General features: G+C 27.7%; 2 protein-coding genes across 4 annotated transcripts in view; one reads left to right on the forward strand and one right to left on the reverse strand.

Moving 5' to 3' along the window:
* The window catches only part of LOC142238395 (uncharacterized), an 83,620-nt gene that overhangs the window by 22,365 nt on the left and 39,801 nt on the right, over window positions 1–21,454 (forward strand). The gene's annotated exons all lie outside the window — the stretch shown is intronic.
* LOC142240464 (uncharacterized) lies at window positions 15,344–21,103 on the reverse strand. The gene is made up of 2 exons (XM_075312166.1): window positions 20,243–21,103; window positions 15,344–15,749 (listed from the first exon to the last, which is right to left on the reverse strand). Exons 1-2 carry the CDS (start codon window positions 20,591–20,593, stop codon window positions 15,528–15,530), a joined length of 573 nt encoding a protein of 190 aa, XP_075168281.1. The 5' UTR covers window positions 20,594–21,103; the 3' UTR covers window positions 15,344–15,527.

Below are 21,454 nucleotides of genomic sequence, written 5' to 3' on the forward strand. Positions count from 1 at the left end.
CAAAACTAGCACACACAAACTTTGTATTCATTTTCTGAGCTCCAGGTCCATCTTCTATTAAGCACTTATTATGAATTTTCCATATCAGTTAGTTTACTATTTCAGGAAATTCCTGTTTCATACTCGTACTAATATCGTCAATTTAATTTCTTATGGATCCTTAGACTAAATTGTGTACGTAATCCCTAATCCTTTCTATGCATACAATGATCAGGTTTATTTATTAACTTTCCAAATCTAGTTTTTATATTGATGTCATGGAAAATGTTTAGGCCAAAGTGATCAGAAAAATTTACATGCTCATCGATTATGTTCAATTGCAAGCTACTAAAACTGGCACACACAAGCTTTGTATTAATTTTCTGAACTCCAGGTCCATCTTCTATTACGCGATTATTATGAATTTTCCATATGAGATAGTTTACCATTTCAAGAAAACGAGTATGAAACTCGTACTAATCTCGTCAATCTAATTTCTTGTAGATCTTTAGACCAAATTGTGTAAGTAAAAGTCCAGAACCCTTTCTACATGCAAAGATTTATGGACTTTCTAAAGCTTTTTTTATACCCTCCACCATTGGATGGGGGTATATTAACTTTGTCATTCCGTTTGTAACAGATCGAAATATTACTCTAAGACCCCATAAAGTATATATATTCTGGGTCGTGGTGAAATTCTGAGTCGATCTGAGCATGTCCATCCGTCCATCTGTTGAAAACACGCTAACTTCCGAACGAAACAAGCTATCGACTTGAAACTTGGCACATATAGTTGTGTTTGACGTAGGTCGGATGGTATTGCAAATGGGCCATATCGGTCCACTTTTACGTATAGCCCCCATATAAACGGACCCCCAAATTTGGCTTACGATTGCTCTAAGAGAAGCAAATTTCATCCGATCCGGCTGAAATTTGGTACATGGGGTTAGTATATGGTATCTAACAATCATGCAAAAATTGGTCCATATCGGTCCACTTTCACATATAGCCCCCATAGAAACGGACTCCCAAATTTGGCTTGCGATTGCTCTAAGAGAAACAAATTTCATCTGATCCGGCTGAAATTTGGTACATGGTGTTAGCATATGGTCTCTAACAACCATGTAAAAATTGGTCCATATCGGTCCATAATTACATATAGCCCCCATATAAACCGATCCCCCGATTTGGCTTGCGAAGCCTCTAAGAGAATCCAATTCGGCTGAAATTTACTACATGGTGTTAGTATATTGTCTCTAACAACCATGTAAAAATTGGTCCATATTGGTCCATAATTACATATAGCCCCCATATAAACCGATCCCCAGATTTGGCTTGCGGAGCCTCTTAGAGGAGAAAAATTCATCCGATCCGGCTGAAATTTGGTACATGGTGTTGGTATATGTTCTCTAATTACCATGCAAAAATTGGTCCACATCGGTGCATAATTATATATAGCCCCCATATAAACCGATCCCCAGATTTGACCTCCGGAGCCTCTTAGAGGAACAAAACTCATCCGATCCGGTTGAAATTTGGTACGTGGTGTTAGTATATGGTCTCTAACAACCATGCAAGAATTGGTCCATATCGGTCCTTAATTATATATAGCCCCCATACAAATCGATCCCCAGCTTTGTCTTCCGGAGCCTCTTGGAGGAGCAAAATTCATCCGATCCAGTTGAAATTTGGAACATGGTGTTAGAATGTGGTCTCTAACAAACACGCAAGAATTGGTCCATATCGGTCCATAATTATATATAGCCCCCATATTAACCGTTCCCCAGATTTGATCTCCGGAGCCTCTTAGAGGAGCAAAATTCATGCGATCCGGTTGAAATTTGCAACGTGGTGTTAGTATAATGCCGCTAATAACCATGTCATAATTGGTCCATATCGGTCTATAGTTATATATAGCCGATCCCCAAAAAATTTTATTTGTATAGAAAATTGTTTCCAAATTTTACTTCTATAGAAAATGTTGTCAAAATTTTATTTCTATAGAATTTAATTAATTATATACTTATATACGTATTTAATCGGCCTTTTTTAGTTTAATATATACCACGTATGGACTATGTGGTATATATTACGGTGTTAGGAAGTTTTAAGATACCTTGCCATCGGCAAGTGTTACCGCAACCCAAGTAATTCGATTGTGGATGACTGTATTCAGTAGAAGTTTCTACGCAATCCATGGTGGAGGGTACATATGCTTCGGCCTGGCCGAACTTACGGCCGTTTATACTTGTTTATATTGATGTCATGGAAAAAATTTAGACCAAGGTGTTGAGAAAAATCTACAATTTCGGATTTCATATGTTCATCGATTATGTTCAATTTCAAACTACTAAAACTGGCACACACAAATCGTTTATTCATTTTCTGAGCTCCTGGTCCATCTTCTATTAAGCAGTTATTATGCATTTTCCATATCAGTTAGTTTACCATTTCAGGAAATTACTTTTTCATACTCGAACTTATCTTGTCAATTTCTTAATAATTTCTTGAGGATCTTTAGACCACCTTTTGTAAGTAAACGTTTTAATCCCTACATGCACAGACTTATTGACTTTCCAAAGCTGGTATTTATATTAGGTTAGGTTAGGTTATGTGGCAGCCCGATGTATCAGGCTCACTTAGACTATTCAGTCCATTGTGATACCACAGTGATGAACTTCTCTCTTATCACTGAGTGCTGCCCGATTCCATGTTAAGCTCAATGACAAGGGACCTCCTTTTTATAGCCGAGTTCGAACGGCGTTCCACATTCCAGTGAAACCACTTAGAGAAGCTTTGAAACCCTCAGAAATGTCACCAGCATTACTGAGGTGGGATAATCCACCGCTGAAAAACTTTTTGGTGTTCGGTCGTAGCAGGAATCGAACCCACGACCTTGTGTATGCAAGGCGGGCATGCTAACCATTGCACCACGGTGGCTCCCGATTTATTTATATTGATGTCATGGCAAAAATTTAGTCCAAAAGGTTTAGAAATCTCTAGAGTTTAAGATTTCAAACGCAAAGCGATTCTGCTAAAAGACAAGCTACTAAAACATCACACACAAACTTTGTTCTAATTTTCTGAGCTTCAGGTCCATCTTCTATTAAGCACTTATTTTAAATTTTTCATATCAGTTAATTTACTATTTCAGGAAAAATTTTTGTTAAATGTCAATATATATTTGTACATTACAATCATAGATTAACTTTGACATCAAATAAGTCTACTACATATATTTCCAATTTTAAATACAACTACCCAAAATTTTTAAAAACAATCAATGTAACAATCCGCACACATAGACATGACATAGATTTTCCGTCACTCAACTTCACATCATAAATTCTTATGACCGTAGATTTTCTTTATCAATTATTATACACTTTGAGGAAATAATTTATTACGAGGCATATAGTAGACAACAATTTTTAAGCCTCCATAACCACATAGGAAACGTTTTACCAACGATACCATGTACAAGTATATCAATTAATCTCACATTATTCACACATATCAAGTAACTTGATTTAATCCACATTAGGAAAGCAAAAGTCTTCTTCACTTTTAATTTCCTTATTTAAAGATTTGTAATTTACATTCGACCAAAGTACAGCAAATGCAAATTAATCTAGAACTAATGGCTAACAACTACAAGTGTAATCAAGTGCAGCAAATGCAAATGTGAATTGAATTTTAAAATTCTAGAAATCTATACTAGATAGAGTGCCTCCTCTGATTTCACAAATCATTGACCAGCGCCTAAGGAAAATAATTTGCATTGTACTCTACTGTCATTAGTGAAACTAGGAAATTATATCATTATGGAAATTTAGTTTGGTTTCTAAGAATTGTGAACTCTGACGTTGTAAACTGAGCCAATGATGATGGTAAACCCAGAACAATAGCATAATTAAATAGGGCTGAGACTACGTCAATGGGTTTTTGTAACCCCAATGCTTGGGCTCCCGCATATACAAAACGAGTTTATAATTACTTCAATGGTGCTTGGACAATATATGATTTAATCTATATTTTTATAGATGGTTGAATTAATTTAAAAGATTGCCATAATGACAATTGAGTACATAAATTAATGACAAGTGACTTCTGTATTCATTTTAAATTCAAGGTTGAAAAAAAAATTTCGTAAGTGTGCAATTTTTTTTGCACTTGTCCAAATTTGTATTTTTCGTAGAAAATTTATATCTTAAAATGTAATTAAATATTATAATTGGGTTTTTGTTTTAAGTCAAAATTGTCATTATGAAGAAGGTTAAAAATAAATTTAATTTATTCCAAATGACTTCTGCAATTCATATTCGACACCTATTAATATGAGGACAAAATTCACTTGCACTGGAAGCTCAGACACATTGTTTTAACAAACAGTTGTATAGAATTGTGCAATTGACGAAAATGTTGGAATTCAGTTAAATTCAAAATACACAGTAAAAATATTAACACTCTCTGTATAAAATTTAATAAGCAAACTTAAATATAATCTGAAACCTATGCCACACCTGGTCTTGAGTACCATATTAGTACAAATATTATAGATATTTGTACTAATATGGTAGTAATAGCGATATGTAGTAGTAATAGCGATATAGAAAATTCCTTCAAAATTCTGTTTCCATTGAAAATTTAATCGAAATTTTGTTTCTATAGAAAAAAATTGTCAACAATTTTTTCCTATAGAAAATTTCGGCGAAATTTAATTTCTTTAAAAAATTTCATCGATATTTTATTTCTTTAAAAAATTTCGTCGAAATTTCATTTTTTTTTTTTTAATTTCATCGAAATTTTATTTCTTTAAAAAATTTCGTCGAAATTTTATTTCTTTAAAAAATTTCGTCGAAATTTTATTTCTACAAAAAATTTCGTCAAAATTTTGTTTCTATAGAATATTTCGCTAAATTTTTTTCCAATAGAAAATTTCGTCCAAATTTTAATTCTATAGAAAATTTTGTCCAAATTTTATTTCCATAGAAAATTTTGTCTAAATTTACTTTTTATAGAAAATTTTGTCAAAATTTTATTTCTGTAGACAATTTGGTCGAAATTTTATTTCTGTATTTCGACGAAATTTTGTTTCTATATTTCGACGAATTCGAAGTATATCGATAGAGAAAATTCCTTCAAAATTATGTTTCTAATAAAAATAATTTTGTCAAAAATTTGTTTCTATAGAAAATGTCGTAAACATTTAATTCTATAGAAAATTTTGGCGAAAATTTATTTCTATTCGTCAACATTTTTATTCTATAGAAATTTCGTTTTTATAGAATATTTCGTCGAAATTTTGTTTCTATAGAAAATTACGTCGAAAATTTTGTTACTATAGAAAATTTCGTCGAAATTTTGTTTCTATAGAAATAATTTTGTCAAAATTTTGTGTCTATAGAAAATGTCGTTAACATTTTATTTCTATAGAAACTTTCATCGACATTATATTTCTTTAGAAAATTTCGTTGAAATTTGAATTTTACAAAAAATTTCGTCAAAATTTTATTTCTACAGAAAATTGTGTCAAACTTTTATTTCTACAGAAGATTTTGCCCAAATTTTATTTCTATGGAAAATTTTTGTAAAATTTTATTTCTATAGAAAATTTCATCGAATTTTTTTCTATAGAAAATTTACTCAAAATTTTGTTTCTATAGAAAATTTCGTCCAAATTTTAATTCTATAGAAAATTTCGTCCAAATTTTATTTCTATAGAAAATTTTGTCAAAAATTTATCTCTATAGAAAATTTCGTCCAAATTTTATTTCTATAGAAAATTTTGTCAAAATTTTTTTTCTATAGAAAATTTGGAAAAATTTTATTTCTATAGAAAATTTTTGTATAATTTTATTTCTATAGAAAATTTCGTCGAAATTGGGTTTCGGTAATTCGACGAAATTTTGTTTCTATATTTCGACGAATTTTTGTTTCTATATATTTATTTTGTTTTTATTGAAAATTTTGTCGAAACTTGTTTCCCTAAAAAATTTCGTCGAAATTTTATTCTATCAAAAAAAATTTCTATAGAATAAAAATTTCGTTAATATTTTTATTCTATAGAAATTTCGTTTTTATAGGATATTTCGTCGAAATTTTGTTTCTATAGAAAATTACGTCGAAATTTTATTTTTCTAGAATATTTCGTCGGAGTTTTATTTCTATAAAAAAATTTCGCCGAATTTTATTTCTATAGAAAATTTCGCCGAAATTTTATTTCTAAAGACAATTTTGTGAAAATTTTATTTCTATAGAAAATTTCATCGATTTTTTTCTATAGAAAATTTACTCAAAATTTTGTTTCTATAGAAAATTTCGTCCAAAGTTTATTTCTGTAGAAAATTTCGTCGAAATTGGGTTTCGGTATTTCGACGAAATTTTGTTTCTATTTTTCGACGAATTTTTGTTTCTATAGAAAAGATATAATTTTATTCTATCGAAAAACTTTTCTATAGAATAAAAATTTCGTCAACATTTTTATTCTATAGAAATTTAATTTTTATTGAATATTTCGTAGAAATTTTTTTTCTATAGAAAATTACGTCAAAATTTTTATTTCTATGGAAAATTTATTTCTATAGTAAATGTCGTCGAAATTTTATTTCTCTAGAATATTTCGTCGAAATTTTATTTCTATAAAAAAATTTCGCCGATATTTTATTTTTATACAAAATTTCGCCGAAATTTTATTTCTATAGATAATTTTGTGAAAATTTTATTTCTATAGATAATTTTGTAAAAATTTTATTTCTATAGAAAATTTTGTCAAAATTTTATTTCTATAGAAAATTTTTGTAAAATTTTATTTTTATAGAAAATTTCATCGATTTTTTTTCTATAGAAAATTTAATCAAAATTTTGTTTCTATAGAAAATTTCGTCCAAATTTTATTTCTATAGAAAATTTCGTCGAAATTGGGTTTCGGTATTTCGACGAAATTTTGTTTCTATATTTCGACTAATTTTTGTTTCTATAGAAAAGTTCGATATAATTTTGTTTTTATTGAAAATTTTGTCGAAATTTTATTCTATAGAAAAACTTTTCTATAGAATAAAAATTTAGTCAACATTTTTATTCTATAGAAATTTCGTTTTTATTGAATATTTCGTCGAAATTTTGTTTCTATAGAAAATTACGTCAAAATTTTTATTTCTATGGAAAATTTATTTCTATCAAAAATTTCCTCGAAATTTTATTTCTCTAGAATATTTCGTCGAAATTTTATTCCTATAAACAATTTCGACGAAATTTTATTTCTATAGAAAATTTTGCCGAAATTTTATTTCTATAGACAATTTTGTGAAAATTTTATTAGTATAGAACATTTTGTAAAAATTTTATGTCTATAGAAAATTTTGTCAAAATTTTATTTCTATAGGAAATGTTTGTAAAATTTTATTTACTCAAAACTTTGTTTCTATAGAAAATTTCGTCCAAATTTTATTTCTATAGAAAATTTCGTCCAAATTTTATTTCTATAGAAAATTTCGTTGAAATTGGGTTTCGGTATTTCGACGAAATTTTGTTTCTATTTTTTTGACGAATTTTTGTTCCTATAGAAAATTTCGATATAATTTTGTTTTTATTGAAAATTTCGTCGAAATTTTATTCTATCGAAAAACTTTTCTATAGAATAAAAATTTCGTCAACATTTTTATTCTATAGAAATTTCGTTTTTATTGAATATTTCGTCGAAATTTTGTTTCTATAGAAAATTACGTCAAAATTTTTATTTCTATGGAAAATTTATTTCTATAGAAATTTTCCTCGAAGTTTTATTTCTCTAGAATATTTCGTCGAAATTTAATTTCTATAAACAATTTCGTCGAAATTTTATTTCTTTAGAAAATTTCGTCGAAATTTTATTTCTTTAGAAAATTTCGTCGAAATTTTATTTCTTTAGAAAATTTCGTTGAAATTTTATTTCTATAGAATATTTCGTCAAAATTTTATTTTTATTGAAAATTCCCTAGAAATTTTATTTCTTAGAATATTTCGTTAAAATTTTATTTCTACAAAAAAAAATTCGCCGAAACTTTATTTCTATAGAATATTTCGTAGAAATTTTATTTCTATAAAAAATTTCGCCGAAATTTTATTTCTATAGAATATTTCGTCGAAATTTTATTTTTAATGAAAATTTCCTCGAAATTTTATTTTTATTGAAAATTTCTTCGAAATTATATATCTAAAGAAAATGTCATCAAAATTGTGTTGTGTAGAAAATTTCGCCGAAATATTGTTTCTATAGAAGATTTCCTCGAAGTGTTATTTCAATAGAAAATTTCTCGAAATTTTATTTGCAATGAAAAAGTCTTCAAAATGTTGTTGTTTTTTTTAATGTTTAACGTATAATATCAAAATAGAGATAAAAAAGCTTATCTTACCAAATTAATAAAATATTGGGAAATGGAAATTAAATGCCAATTTTGTTAATAAAACGTGGAAACAATCTATGAATTACAAATTAGATACTAATCTTTCCTCAATAATCAACTGGGTAGCAGTCTATCAATGAAATACGAGTACCAATTAAGAGATACTAATCTTTCTTCAAATAATCAATTAAACATATCAATTAACAATAAAATTATAAACCTGTTCAGAAAATTACTGCCAAATAGACACTATCGTTCTTCCTTGATTACCCGTTTCAGTAATTAAAATAAATAACACAAAAGAAATTCTAAAATTTACAAAAATACTAAAGAGACAATAACAAATTAAATGAATTAAAATAAAACAAGTCACTTAATTCAACCCCATATCATCATTAGCCTGATGAAATAAATGTTCACAAAAACACAAGAAACTTTATATCCAGTTTAACAAACAAAACTTTTTTTGTTTTCGTACAAAAACATGCTAATTTCTTTTCTTAGTTTTATTAAAAATCCCTCGATAAGAATTAATTTAAATAACCACAGGTTTTCGTTTCATTTCATGCGGTAACAAGCATGAAATGAAACGAAGCTCAATCCCACTACTATGTCGCCAAATATCCCATAAATTTTAAACCAAAACAGGCATTCAATTCCCAACGAAAACAAATCCCAAGTCAAAGAGTCAAAAGAAAAACAGAAAAGATAAAAATTAAATGGCCTCTAAAGTTCATTACGTTCCACCAAATATTCCCTTCCCCTGCTTCCAACAAAACAACAACAAAAAAAAAAACTTGTCAGCTTGGCAACCTTAACAATGACCTTAATTCTAAGATTTTCCTGGAGGGGTATACCCCATGGAACACAAATATCCATCCATTCATTCATTGGCTCAATGAATGGATTAAATTGGATAAGATTTTAGCAATTTCTAACTGGATGCTGACTGCAACATCGCATCATTCAGGCGTTCTATGTCGACCCCTCTACCATAATATCTGGGAAATGTGAAAATTGTATTAAATACCTTCTAGTTTTGTTACAGTCGTCAGGCATTCTAGCAATAATCATGCCACCACCATCATCCATTAATGAAAAAAGTCTGGTTGGCATACAGCCAAGTCTACATGGCAAATGCTGTCCTCCCATCCAAAAACCCATTCCCAGCCAGTGAACTCTGGCAATGACACATGTTCCGAACACAAAACTACTGCAGGCTACAAAAGTCATGGAAGGCCAAGCAAAAACTTTCTATTTAGAAATTTCCTAACGTCTTGTTTGGATGAAAAACTATGTAGGCCATCTTCCTCTATGTTAAAATATCATAAATAATTTGTTTTTTTTTTTTTTTATAGAAAAAACAGAAAATTTCATCAAAATTTTGTTCTACAGAAAATGTCATTCAAATTTTGGTTCTATAGAAAATTTCATAGGAGTTTTGTTCCATAGATATGGAACGATATTGCATTTCTATAGAAAATTTCGTAGAAATTTTAATCCAATACAAAATTTTGACGAAATTTTGTTTCTATAGAAGATTTCGTCGAAATTTAAATTGAATATAAAAAATTGAAAATAAAAAATGTCATCAATGTTCTATAGAAAATTTTATCGAAATTTTTCTGTAAACAATATCATCAATGTTCTGTAGAACGTTGATGAAAATTGCGTCGAAATTTTTTACCATAATAAAATTCGTCGAAATTTAGTTTCTATAAAATATATCGTTAAAAATGTGTTTCTATAAAAGATTTCGTCGATAGTTTGTTGTTGCGTGGGAGTTTTGTTTATATATAAAATTTATTCGAAATTTTATTGTTATTGAAAATTTCGTCGAAATTTTGTTTCTATAGAAATTTCGTTGAAATTTTGTTTTTATAGAAAATTTCTTCGAACATTTTGTTATAGAAAATTTCGTCGAAAAAATTTTTTTTTTAAAATCCGTTGAATAAAATATAGAAAATTTCGTCAAAATTCTTTTTATAGAAAATTTCGTCGAAACATTTTTTATAGAAAATTTCGTCGATTTTTTTTTATAGAAAATTTCCTCGGCATTTTTTTACATACAATTTCAACGAAATTTTTCTTTTTACAGAAAATTTCGTCGAAAACTTTTTTATAGAAAATTTGTCGATTTTTTTTATAGAAAATTTCGTCGAAATTTTTTATATACATTATCAACGGAATTTTGTTATAGAAAATTTAATTGAAATTTTGTTTCTATAGAAAATTTTGTCAAAATTTTATTTCCATAGAAAATTTCGTCAAATATATTTTCAGTAGAAAATTTCATCGAAATTTCATATTGAGAAAATTTTCGAAATTTTATTTTTATGTAGAAATTTTATTTTTATGTAGAAAATTTCGTCCCTAAAGGGAAAAACAAAATATTATGCATTTGATTTTAATAGACTTACTTCAATATTGACCATTAAAATATATTCAAATGCTAGTATGAGTGCTAGAAAAATTAAAGTTCATTTTATTTGCATACTATCCCTAAGCGCCTGCTAGTCAACATTTCCGTATCCGGATCCATACTAAACAAAAGAGACAACATAAAAAGGCAAACACCCATATATGGTGTTGACAACCAAGCTCCGTATTTGTGCTTCCGGCGATGGAATGTGTTCCTTGTCTGGCTATTACATTACTCGTCGTCATTGTCGTTAATAGAAAAGAAATAAGAGTAGTTTTCGAACAAAACCCACGATAGACGAACAGGGTGTGAAGAAATGCCTTTCACCAAACATATCCTATTGTACGAAGCCTGAGAAAAGACTTGTTTTTGTGTAACATATCCTAACAACATTTTACTAAGCAAACAAACTAATAAACTACATACGGTTAGAAGGATATAACTTAAGAGAACATATGTACACCAAGAGAGGGTGAATAGATGGCAAAACTAATATAAAGTAACCATGCGGGAGGGATATGGGGGTGTGAATCTGAGAGAAAATTGGAAGGATGGAGTAAATAGCACTGGAAGAAACTGTTACAAATGATATTGTGAATACTCAAAAAAGGATGTACGAAAAGTGTAATAGAATTGGTTTTACATTAGGTACTTTTTGTTACGAATTTAGTACCCAATGGTACCATTTCATAGCAGGGAACAAAAAAGAGATAAAATGATAGACAATGAAAAATATTTAGTAAAGAACATTGGTAGAAAATGTTTCAATTTAACGGATATATTGTGAATACAAAAAAATGGTATATGAAGAGACCCATTGAATTATTCCCATAGTAGATACTTTTTGTCACGAATTTAGTACTTTTTTTTTTAATTTTATACCAGGGGACAATGAATGAAGTTGTTAGACAATAATGAGTAAAGAGCTCTGCTAGAATATCTTTCAATTTAACGGATATATTATCAATGCCCAAAAAGCATATAAGAGCCATTGAATTGGATCCATACTAGGTACTTTTTGTTACAAATATAGAACTATAAGGTAGTATTTCATAGCAGGGACAGGGAGCGAAGGTGAGGGACAAAGAGAAATAATCAATAAAAATCACTGGGAGAAATTGTTTCAACTTTGGGGGAATACCCAAAAACTTCGGATATTCGAAAAGTACCAAAATTACCAATTGGCTCTATACTAGGTACTTTTTGTTACGAATTCAGTATCCCATAGCACTATTTCATACCAGGGGACAAAAACAGGGATTTTAAGGTAATAGACAATGAGAAATAATGCGTTAATAGTACTGGGAGAATATATTCCAATTTAACTAATATATGTGAATAGCCAAAAAGCATATAACAGTCATAGAATTTCATCCATAGTAGGTACCTTTTTTACAAACATAGTACTATATGGTATTAATTAGTACTATGTTTGTTAATTAATACCACGGATCAGGGAGTGAAGGTGAGTGACAATTTGAAATTATGAGTAAAGAGCACTGTAAGGAACTTTTTCAATTTAAAAGATATGAAAGATGTCAATAGTAATATATTAACCTAAGCCCAATCCCGTACGTTTTCTGGTACTAAAGTCATAATTCAATATTAAAGAATATTCGAAAAAAGTGATAGAATTTATTCCACAGTACATATTCTTTGTTACGAATTTAGGAGCATATGGAACTTTTTATACCCTCCACCATAGGATGGGGGTATATTAACTTTGTCATTCCGTTTGTAACACATCGAAATATTGCTCTAAGACCCCATATTCTGAGTCGATCTGAGCATGTCCGTCCGTCCGTCTGTTGAAATCACGCTAACTTTCGAACGAAACCAGCAATCGACTTAAAACTTGGCACTATTAGTTGTTACTGATGTAGATCAGATGGTATTGCAAATGGGCCATATCGGTCCAATTTTATGTATAGCCCCCATATAAACGGACCCCCAAATTTGGCTTGCCGATCCTCTAAGAGAAGCAAATTTCATCCGATCCGGCCGAAATTTGGTACATGGTGTTGGTATATGATCTCTAACAATTATGCAAAAATTGGTCCACATCGGTCAATAATTATATATAGCCCCCATATAGACCGATCCAGCGATTTGGTTTGCAGACCCTCTAAGAGAAGCAAATTTCATCCGATCCGGCTGAAATTTGGTACATGGTGTTGGTATATGGTCTCTAACAACTATGCAAAAATTGGTCCACATCGGTCCATAATTATATATAGCCCCCATATAGACCGATCCCCTGATTTGGCTTGCGCAGCCTCTAAAAGAAGCAAATTTCATCCGATCCGGTTTAAATTTGGTACATGGTGTTGGTATATGGTCTCTAACAACTATGCAGAAATTGGTCCACATCGGTCAATAATTATATATAGCCCCCATATAAATCGATCGCCAGAGTTGACCTCCGGAGCCTCTTCGAAGACCAAAATTCATCTGATTCAGTTGATATTTGGTACCCATGCAAAAATTGGTCGAAATCGGTTCATAATTATATATAGCCCCCATATAAACCGATCACCAGATTTGAACTCCGGAGCCCCTTGGAGGAGCAAAATTCATCCGATTCGATTGAAATTTCGTACGTGATGTTAGTATTGGGTATCCAACAACCATGCAAAAATTGGTTCATATCAGTCCATAATTATATATAGCCCCCATATAAACCGATCCCCAGATTTGACCTCCGGTGCCTTTTGGAGAAGAAAAATTCATCCGATCTGGTTGAAATTTGGTACGTGGTGGTAGTGTATTATGATATTTAACAACCATGCCAAAAGTGGTCCATATAAGTCCATAATCATATATAGCCCCCATATAAACCGATCCCGAGATTTGGTTTTGGAGCCTCTTGGAGGAGCAAATTTCATCCGAGTCAGTTGAAATTTGGTACATTGTGCTAGTATATGGCCGTTAACAACCATGCCTAACTTGGTCCATATCGGTCTGTAGTTATATATAGCCCTCAGATAAATCGATCCCCAATCACACAAAAATTGGTCCATATCAAGTTCATAATTGTATATAGCCCACATATAAGCGACCCCCATGTTTCAATTCTGGCTCTCTACGTACCGTGTAAAAGTCCATATCGATTCGTAATTATTTGTAGAGTTACCTATACATACCTTTTTTGTCTAATATATACAACGTATGGACTAACTAACAATTTAGAAAACGATGATAAGAAGTTTTAAGATACCACAACCCAATTAATTCGATTGTGGGTGACAGTCTTTCGTAAAAATTTCTACGCAATCCATGATGGAGGGTACATAAGATTCGGCCTGGCCGAACTTACGGCCGTATATACTTGTTTAGTATTAATTTATTCTACACATTTCGTTTAGTTGTGGAAATGTTTCCATATTATGAAATATGTCCTATTGTTTGTCCCCAATAATTTTAGAGAACTACTAACATTATACTAAAGTACCAAATCTCGTACGTTTTCTGGTACTAAACTCATAATTCAATAAAAAGGCCATAGAATTTATTACATAGTAGATATTATTTTTTATTTAGTACCTTATGGTAGTATACTAGATACAATTTATTACAAATTTAGTACCATATGGTACTATTTCATACCGCATCCCATACCACACATTTTAATTAGTTGTGGGGAATATTTTCATATTATGAAATATGCCCTATTGTGTTTTTCCAATAAATTTCGAGAACTTCTAATATATTAACATTACAGTAAAGTACCAAATCCAGTACGCTTTCTGGCACTAAACTCATAATTCACTATAAGTATCATAAAATTTGTTTTATAACATTATATGTGTTTTAAGAAAAAAATCTATTAATTTTCCGCATGTACTCTGCATACAGTCAGGGATCCTAATAAATTTATTAAATTGGTAATGTAAAAAAAGTACACTATCATAATAATAAAATTTAATGCCAATGTAAATTTCTCTCTATTACGTGCTATGTTCTTTATCCCTTTGTTGTCTTGTCATACAGATAAAAAAATGTAATTGTCACACAGGGATCCGTATATGGATTTGTTTCTTATATTAAACAAATCACTATGCAATGAAGCAATTTTCATCTTCAATGAACATAAAATTTTTTTCAATAGATAATGAAATTTTTAACATTAGCATTGATTGCATAGAAAAATCTTAAACTATATAAGAAATGTGAAGATGATTTTATACAGGATTCTAGGATTCAGGAGAGAAATAAAAGTCCGCTTGCCTTACTAGATGAAAAATAGGGTAACTCTTGTAGGAATTGACCATAGGTTAGGTAATACATAATGGCAGACGTTTATTTCGGGAATGTAAATTAAAATAAATTATTATTTTATTTAAATATATATTAAATTATGTACATCATCTTAACTAATTTCAATTAAATTAAATTGAAAAATTAATCTTAATTCAGTATAAATAATTCCAATTGATTAATATTTATTGAATATTTTTTAATAAAAAAATCATAATTTTTTATTTTAATTTTTTTAGTTTGCAATATAAACATTAAATTTAATCTATAATAGATTAGGTTATACATAAAAAAGAAGTCCTTTTTTAAATTTTGTAAAAAAATTCACTTTTATTCATATTTGATTTTAAAATCAGTCATTAATATTTTAATATAAACATTTAATTTCTATTTATATTATATTCCATAAAAATTTGATGTTTCTTTGTTAAAGAATTTTTATCGCAACTTTTTTATCAAACAATAACATTTTTGGCATTTAGTCATCATAAATCCAACCCATGAATTACCAATTTATAATGCAACTCATGATTTGTTAACAATTGAAAATGTATGACTGTGAAATTATAGCCAACACCACCCTTAATGGGAAATATTTTAAAATCCAAATTTTTCATTTGGTCTTCAGCCATATGGTAATCGCTTTGGTTGGCATCATTATTATCGTAAATTTGAATTCCAATTATGGTATAAGTGTTGTATTCGTCCTGAAAATAGAAAATTAAACAAATAAATAAATATATGTATTTTGATGAGTGAATGAATGAAGTCATAGCATGACTAAACATGCCACTGATTTGGCATTGCATTTTCATTGGAAATATTTGGTTAATAAATATAAAAAAACATTTCATGGATACCTTGAATAAAACTGAGAGAGATCTGTACCACAGGTCTGCCACAGTTGGTAGAACTCTACCAAACATGGTAGATTTTATACTGTTTGGTAGATTGGTAGAAATCTTGATGTTTTGATAGAATTTGCAGAATATTCCTCTCCAACTAAGAGGTACCTCACAAATTTCCTCTAGAAATAAAATTTTGACAAAACTTTCTATATAAATAAAATTTTGACAAAATTTTTTTAGAAATAAAATTTTGACAAAATTTTTTATAGAAATAAAATTTTGACAAAATTTTCTATAGAAATAAAATTTTGACAAAATTTTCTATTTCTATAGATTTTGAAAAAAAAACTATAGAAATAAAATTTTGACAAAAGTTTGAAAAAAAAGAAATAAAATTTTTACAAAATTTTCTAAAGAAATAAAATATATGTTTTTTTTTTTTGTTTGTTTATTTATATTTTTTATACTTTATGTTATATTTTGTAACATATGTCCAATTATTTATAATTTTAATTTTATTATACATTATAATAGAGTAGTATCCTGTTGTTGTATTATTGTTAGAAATAAGAGAATTGTTTTGAGTAGTATTTAAAATGTTGATTTAAGTAACTGTATACGGCCTTTCTAAGGCTTAGTTACATATGAAAATAAATAAATTAAATTAAATTAAATTAAATTATGACAAAATTTTCTATAGAAATAAAATTTTGACAAAATTTTCTATAGAAATAAAATTTTGATAAAATTTTCTATAGAAATAAAATTTTGATAAAATATTCTATAGAAATAAAATTTTTACAAAATTTTCTATAGAAATAAAATTTTTACAAAATTTTCTAAAGAAATAAAATTTTGACAAAATTTTCTATAGAAATAAAATATTGACAATATTTTCTATAGAAATAAAATTTTGACAAAATTTTCTATAGAAATATTATTTTGTCAAAATTTTCTATAGAAATTTCTATAGATTTTTTTTCAACATTTTCTGTAGAAATAAAATTAAAAAAAAAAAATCTATAGAAATAAAATTTTGCCAAAATTTTTTATAGAAATAAAATGTTTACAAAATTTTCTACAGAAATAAAATGTTGACAATTTTTTCTATAGAAGTAAAATTTTGACAAATTTTTCTATAGAAATAAAATTTTGACAAAATTTTCTACAGAAATAAAATTTTGACAAAATTTTTTATAGAAATAAAATTTTGACAAAATTTTTATAGAAATAAAATTTTGGCAAAATTTTTATAGAAATATAATTTTGACAAAATTTTCTATAGAAATAAAATTATGAGAAAATTTTCTATAGAAATAAAATTTTGACAAAATTTTCTATAGAAATAAAATTTTTCCGTGTTTTGTTTTTATTGTGGGTTTGTACTTCAATCATATATGTTGTTTGGGTCTCAGCTTTACAATCATTGTGTTGACTAAACTACAAGAGTAGCTTAACCAACAGGGGAAAAGAATGTTTGTCAAATTTATTTGGGCAAACCCCTATAGACTGCAATATGATTGGAATTACCACATTCCTCATCAGCATCCTCTACTTGCAGCAAAACTATCAACCAGAATAAAATCAGGCAGTTCACTAAACCCATAGTGAACCACACTTGAACCTTCCGAAAAAACGTTTATGATAGCAGGCTTATGCCGAACTAAATTCATACAAACATTTCTCTTTTCCTTTGCCACCATCAAATCATCGATTTGAGTGCAGTTGGCTGATTTTATTTATAGCGTGGTTCCTCTTAGAATTTAAATTTTAACATAATTTGCTATAGAAATTAAATATTAACAAAATTTGCTATAGAAATAAAATTTTGGCAAAATTTTCTACAGAAATTGACAAAATTTTAACAACATTTTCTGTAAAAATAAAATTATGACAAATTTTTCTATAGAAATAAAATTTTGACAACATTTTCTATAGAAATGAAATTATGACAAAATTTTCTATAGAAATAAAATTTTACGTATTTTTGTGTGTTGTTGACCTATTTTATGATTATTCTGATTACTAATTTTATTCGGCTTGAGGTCATAGAAACAATCGATTATTGATTGATTAATAATCGAAATAAAATTTTGACAAAATTTTCTATAGAAATAAAAATATTGACAAAATTTTCTATAAATAAAAATTTCGACAAAATTTTCTATAGAAATAAAATTTTGACAAAATTTTCAATAGAAATAAAATTTTGATAAATTTTCTATAGAAATAAAATTTTGACAAAATTTTCTATAGAAATAAAATTTTAACAAAATTTTCTATAGAAATAAAATTTTAACAAAATTTTCTATAGAAATACAATTTTGACAACATTTTCTGTAGAAATAAAATTTTGACAAAAATTTTGTATAGAAATAAAATTTTTACAAAATGTTCTAAAGAAAAAAAATTATGACAAAATTTTCTATAGAAATAAAATTTAACAAAATTTGCTATAGAAATTAAATTTTAACAAAATTTGCTATAGAAATAAAATTTTGACAAAATTTTCTATAAAAGTAAAATTTTGACAAATTTATCTATAGAGATAAAATTTTGAAAAAATTTCCTATAGAAATAAAATTTTAACAAAATTTTCTATAGGAATAAAATTTTGACAAAATTTTCTATAGAAATAAAATTTTGACAAAATTTTCTATAGAAAAAAATTTGACAACATTTTCTATAGAAATAAAATTTTGACAAAATTTTCTGTAGAAATAATATTTTGACAAAATTTTCTGTAGAAATAAAATTTTTAAAAAAAAATCTAAAGAAATCAAATTTTGCCAAATTTCCTATAGAAATAAAAATTTTAACAAAATTGTCTATAGAAATAAAATTTTAACAAAATTTTCTATAGAAATAAAATTTTGAAAAAATTTTCTATGGAAAAAAAATTTGACAAAATTTTCTAAGGAAATAAAATTTTCTATAGAAAAAAAAAATTTGACAAAATTTTCTATAGAAATAAAAATTTTGACAAAATTGTCTATAGAAATAAAATTTTGACAACATTTTCTATAGAAATAAAATTTTGACAAAATTTTCTATAGAAAAAAAATTTTGACAAAATTTTCTAAGGAAATAAAATTTTCTATAGAAAAAAAAAATTGACAAAATTTTCTATAGAAATAAAAATTTTTGGCAAAATTGTCTATAGAAATAAAATTTTGACAACATTTTCCATAGAAATAAAATTTTGACAAAATTTTCTATAAAAATAAAATTTTGACAAAATTTTCTATAGAAAAAAAAAATTGACATCATATTCTAAAGAAATCAAATTTCGGCAAAATTTTCTAAATAAATGAAATTTTGGCATAATATTCTATAGAAATAAAATGTTGACAACTTCTTCTATAGAAATAAAACTTTGACAAAATTTTCTATAGTAATAAAATATTAACAAAATTTGCTATATAAATAAAATTTTTAGAAAATTTTTTCGGCAATAAAATGTTGATAAAACTTTCTATAAAAGTAAAATTTTGACAAAATTTTCTATAGAAATAAAATTTTGACAAAATTTTTTGTAGAAATAAAATTTTGACAAAATTTTCTGTAGAAATAAAATTTTGAAAAAAAAAAATCTATAGAAATAAAATTTTGCCAAATTTCCTATAGAAAAAAATTACAAAATTTTCTATGGAAATAAAAATTTGACAAAATTTCTATTGAAATAACATTTTGACATTTTCTGTAGAAACAAAATGTGGACAAAATAGAAATAAAATTTTAGCAAAATTTTCTGTAGAAAAAAAAATTATAGAATATTTTGGCTAAATTTTCTATAAAATTGATATCTCTAAAAAATTTTAATTCTTGTTTTAGGCCATTCTATCAATGTCTCCCTTTTTCTGCCTTTTGTATAGTAGTAACTTTCTCTTGTTAGTGCAGACTAACATATTTTAAACTTCGACACATTTACAATTCAAGGGATGATCCACAAATAATAAATAAACATTTCTTTTGAAAAACTCTTTTTTTTTTCATAATAACCACAAGAATTGAATCAAACAATACCGAATAATAGCCTTTTTAGGTAAAATTTTCTTCAAATTTTGGTAGATTATTTTTGGTTTGAGTGGCAACCGTGATCTGTACCCCTCTAGAATTCCCTAGACTAGACTTCTCTAGACTTTATTTCGGTCAGTTATCGTTGATCTCTTAATGTTGTGAAGTCAAAGTGTCGGCAAAGTTAAAAGGTCAGAAAGTGAACTTTTCATCAATATAATGTAACTTTTCATTATTATTTATTTTCTGCTAAATAACGAAGTCTTATGGATACATTTCTCTCTTTTGCCAGATAATTTGCTTATATTATTTTCACTTCACATTATTTTACTTACATTTCCCGGATACGTAACATCCATTTCAATAGGTCCTTTAATTTTTATATCTTGATCATATAGGATATTTGAATATTTGGTAACATGACCCCATGAAAACATTAATGGGAAAAATGGTTCCACTGCAATAGACTCCTTTGCTCTTGCTTCGGCCTCCATTGTGTTTTGCAGAATGCCTGAAGGCTTTTCAATAATGTTAGCACTATTCCAAAAATTTGTGTTATCACTTGTCTTATCCTTGCCCGAGGCAAAACTTGTTGCTGCAACCAAGAGAAAAAATGTCCACACCAAAATGTATGAAGTTGAAGCATGACCAAAGAAATTCCTTGAATGGTGACTGGACAAATTCATATTTGGGATAATTTCTTGTGGTTGGTTTTTGTGTTTTGCTGTATTGGGTTAATTGTATTGCTGTCGGGGTTTTCTTTATTTTATTTTAATGAGGCTTTTTAATATAATAATGAAGTTATCCAACAAAAACTTGGCAATCACAAGATTATTTTATTTATTAAATTTTTAACTAAGCGTAAGTAGGTTATCGATTTACAAGGTCGGAAAATATATCAATACACCATCGTCAAATTTCTTTTCACTACACTAATTTAATTGGAAAAATTTAGATTTTCACTATTAACTTTTCCTGGGAACATGTGCGTCTTTTTTGTTCTATGAATTCGTTAAATTTTAGGTGAAATTTACCGCATGTAAATGAACCTATGGCGATAAATGGAAGCCCATAACTACCCCTTCCTCAAAAAACAGAACCTATTCATTGTCTATGGTATTTTAACCAAAAACAAATACACCTAGACCTCGCTTTGCGTCGTTTCGTTATGCGTTGTTTAGAAGTTGCGTCGCTGCTGAATCAGTACTAGTTTTCACTTTGCGTCGTTAGATTTTCGAAGTTGCGTTGTTATCGTTGTTATCAATCTCCAATTTTTGCATGGTTTGCCATAAAAACTCATAATTCACTTTGCGTCGTGTTTTTTTTTGGAACGTATCTGCGACGCAAAGCGAGGTCTAAGTGTAGAGGCAGCCTATTATCAGCACAATGGGCTGGGACTTGGACAAGACTACAGCAAATTGTTATTAGAAAAACTCTCAAAGCTAAACATGATTAAAAGTTTAGTTTAGTTTCGTTTGTTTAATTTATAATACTAAATTAATTAAATAAATTTCGTAGTTTATATGTATATATAGTAGTAAGTTCGG

This window comes from Haematobia irritans, chromosome 5 (genome assembly GCF_050003625.1).
Source record: "Haematobia irritans isolate KBUSLIRL chromosome 5, ASM5000362v1, whole genome shotgun sequence".
Lineage (NCBI taxonomy): Eukaryota > Metazoa > Arthropoda > Insecta > Diptera > Muscidae > Haematobia > Haematobia irritans.

Excerpts from the sequence above, each read along its gene's own strand:
- LOC142240464 (XM_075312166.1), bottom strand. The coding sequence starts at position 20,593 with ATGAATTTGTCCAGTCACCATTCAAGGAATTTCTTTGGTCATGCTTCA. Across the intron at positions 15,750-20,242 it reads ATGTTACGTATCCGGGAAAT|GACGAATACAACACTTATAC; the intron begins GTAAGTAAAATA and ends TTCTATTTTCAG.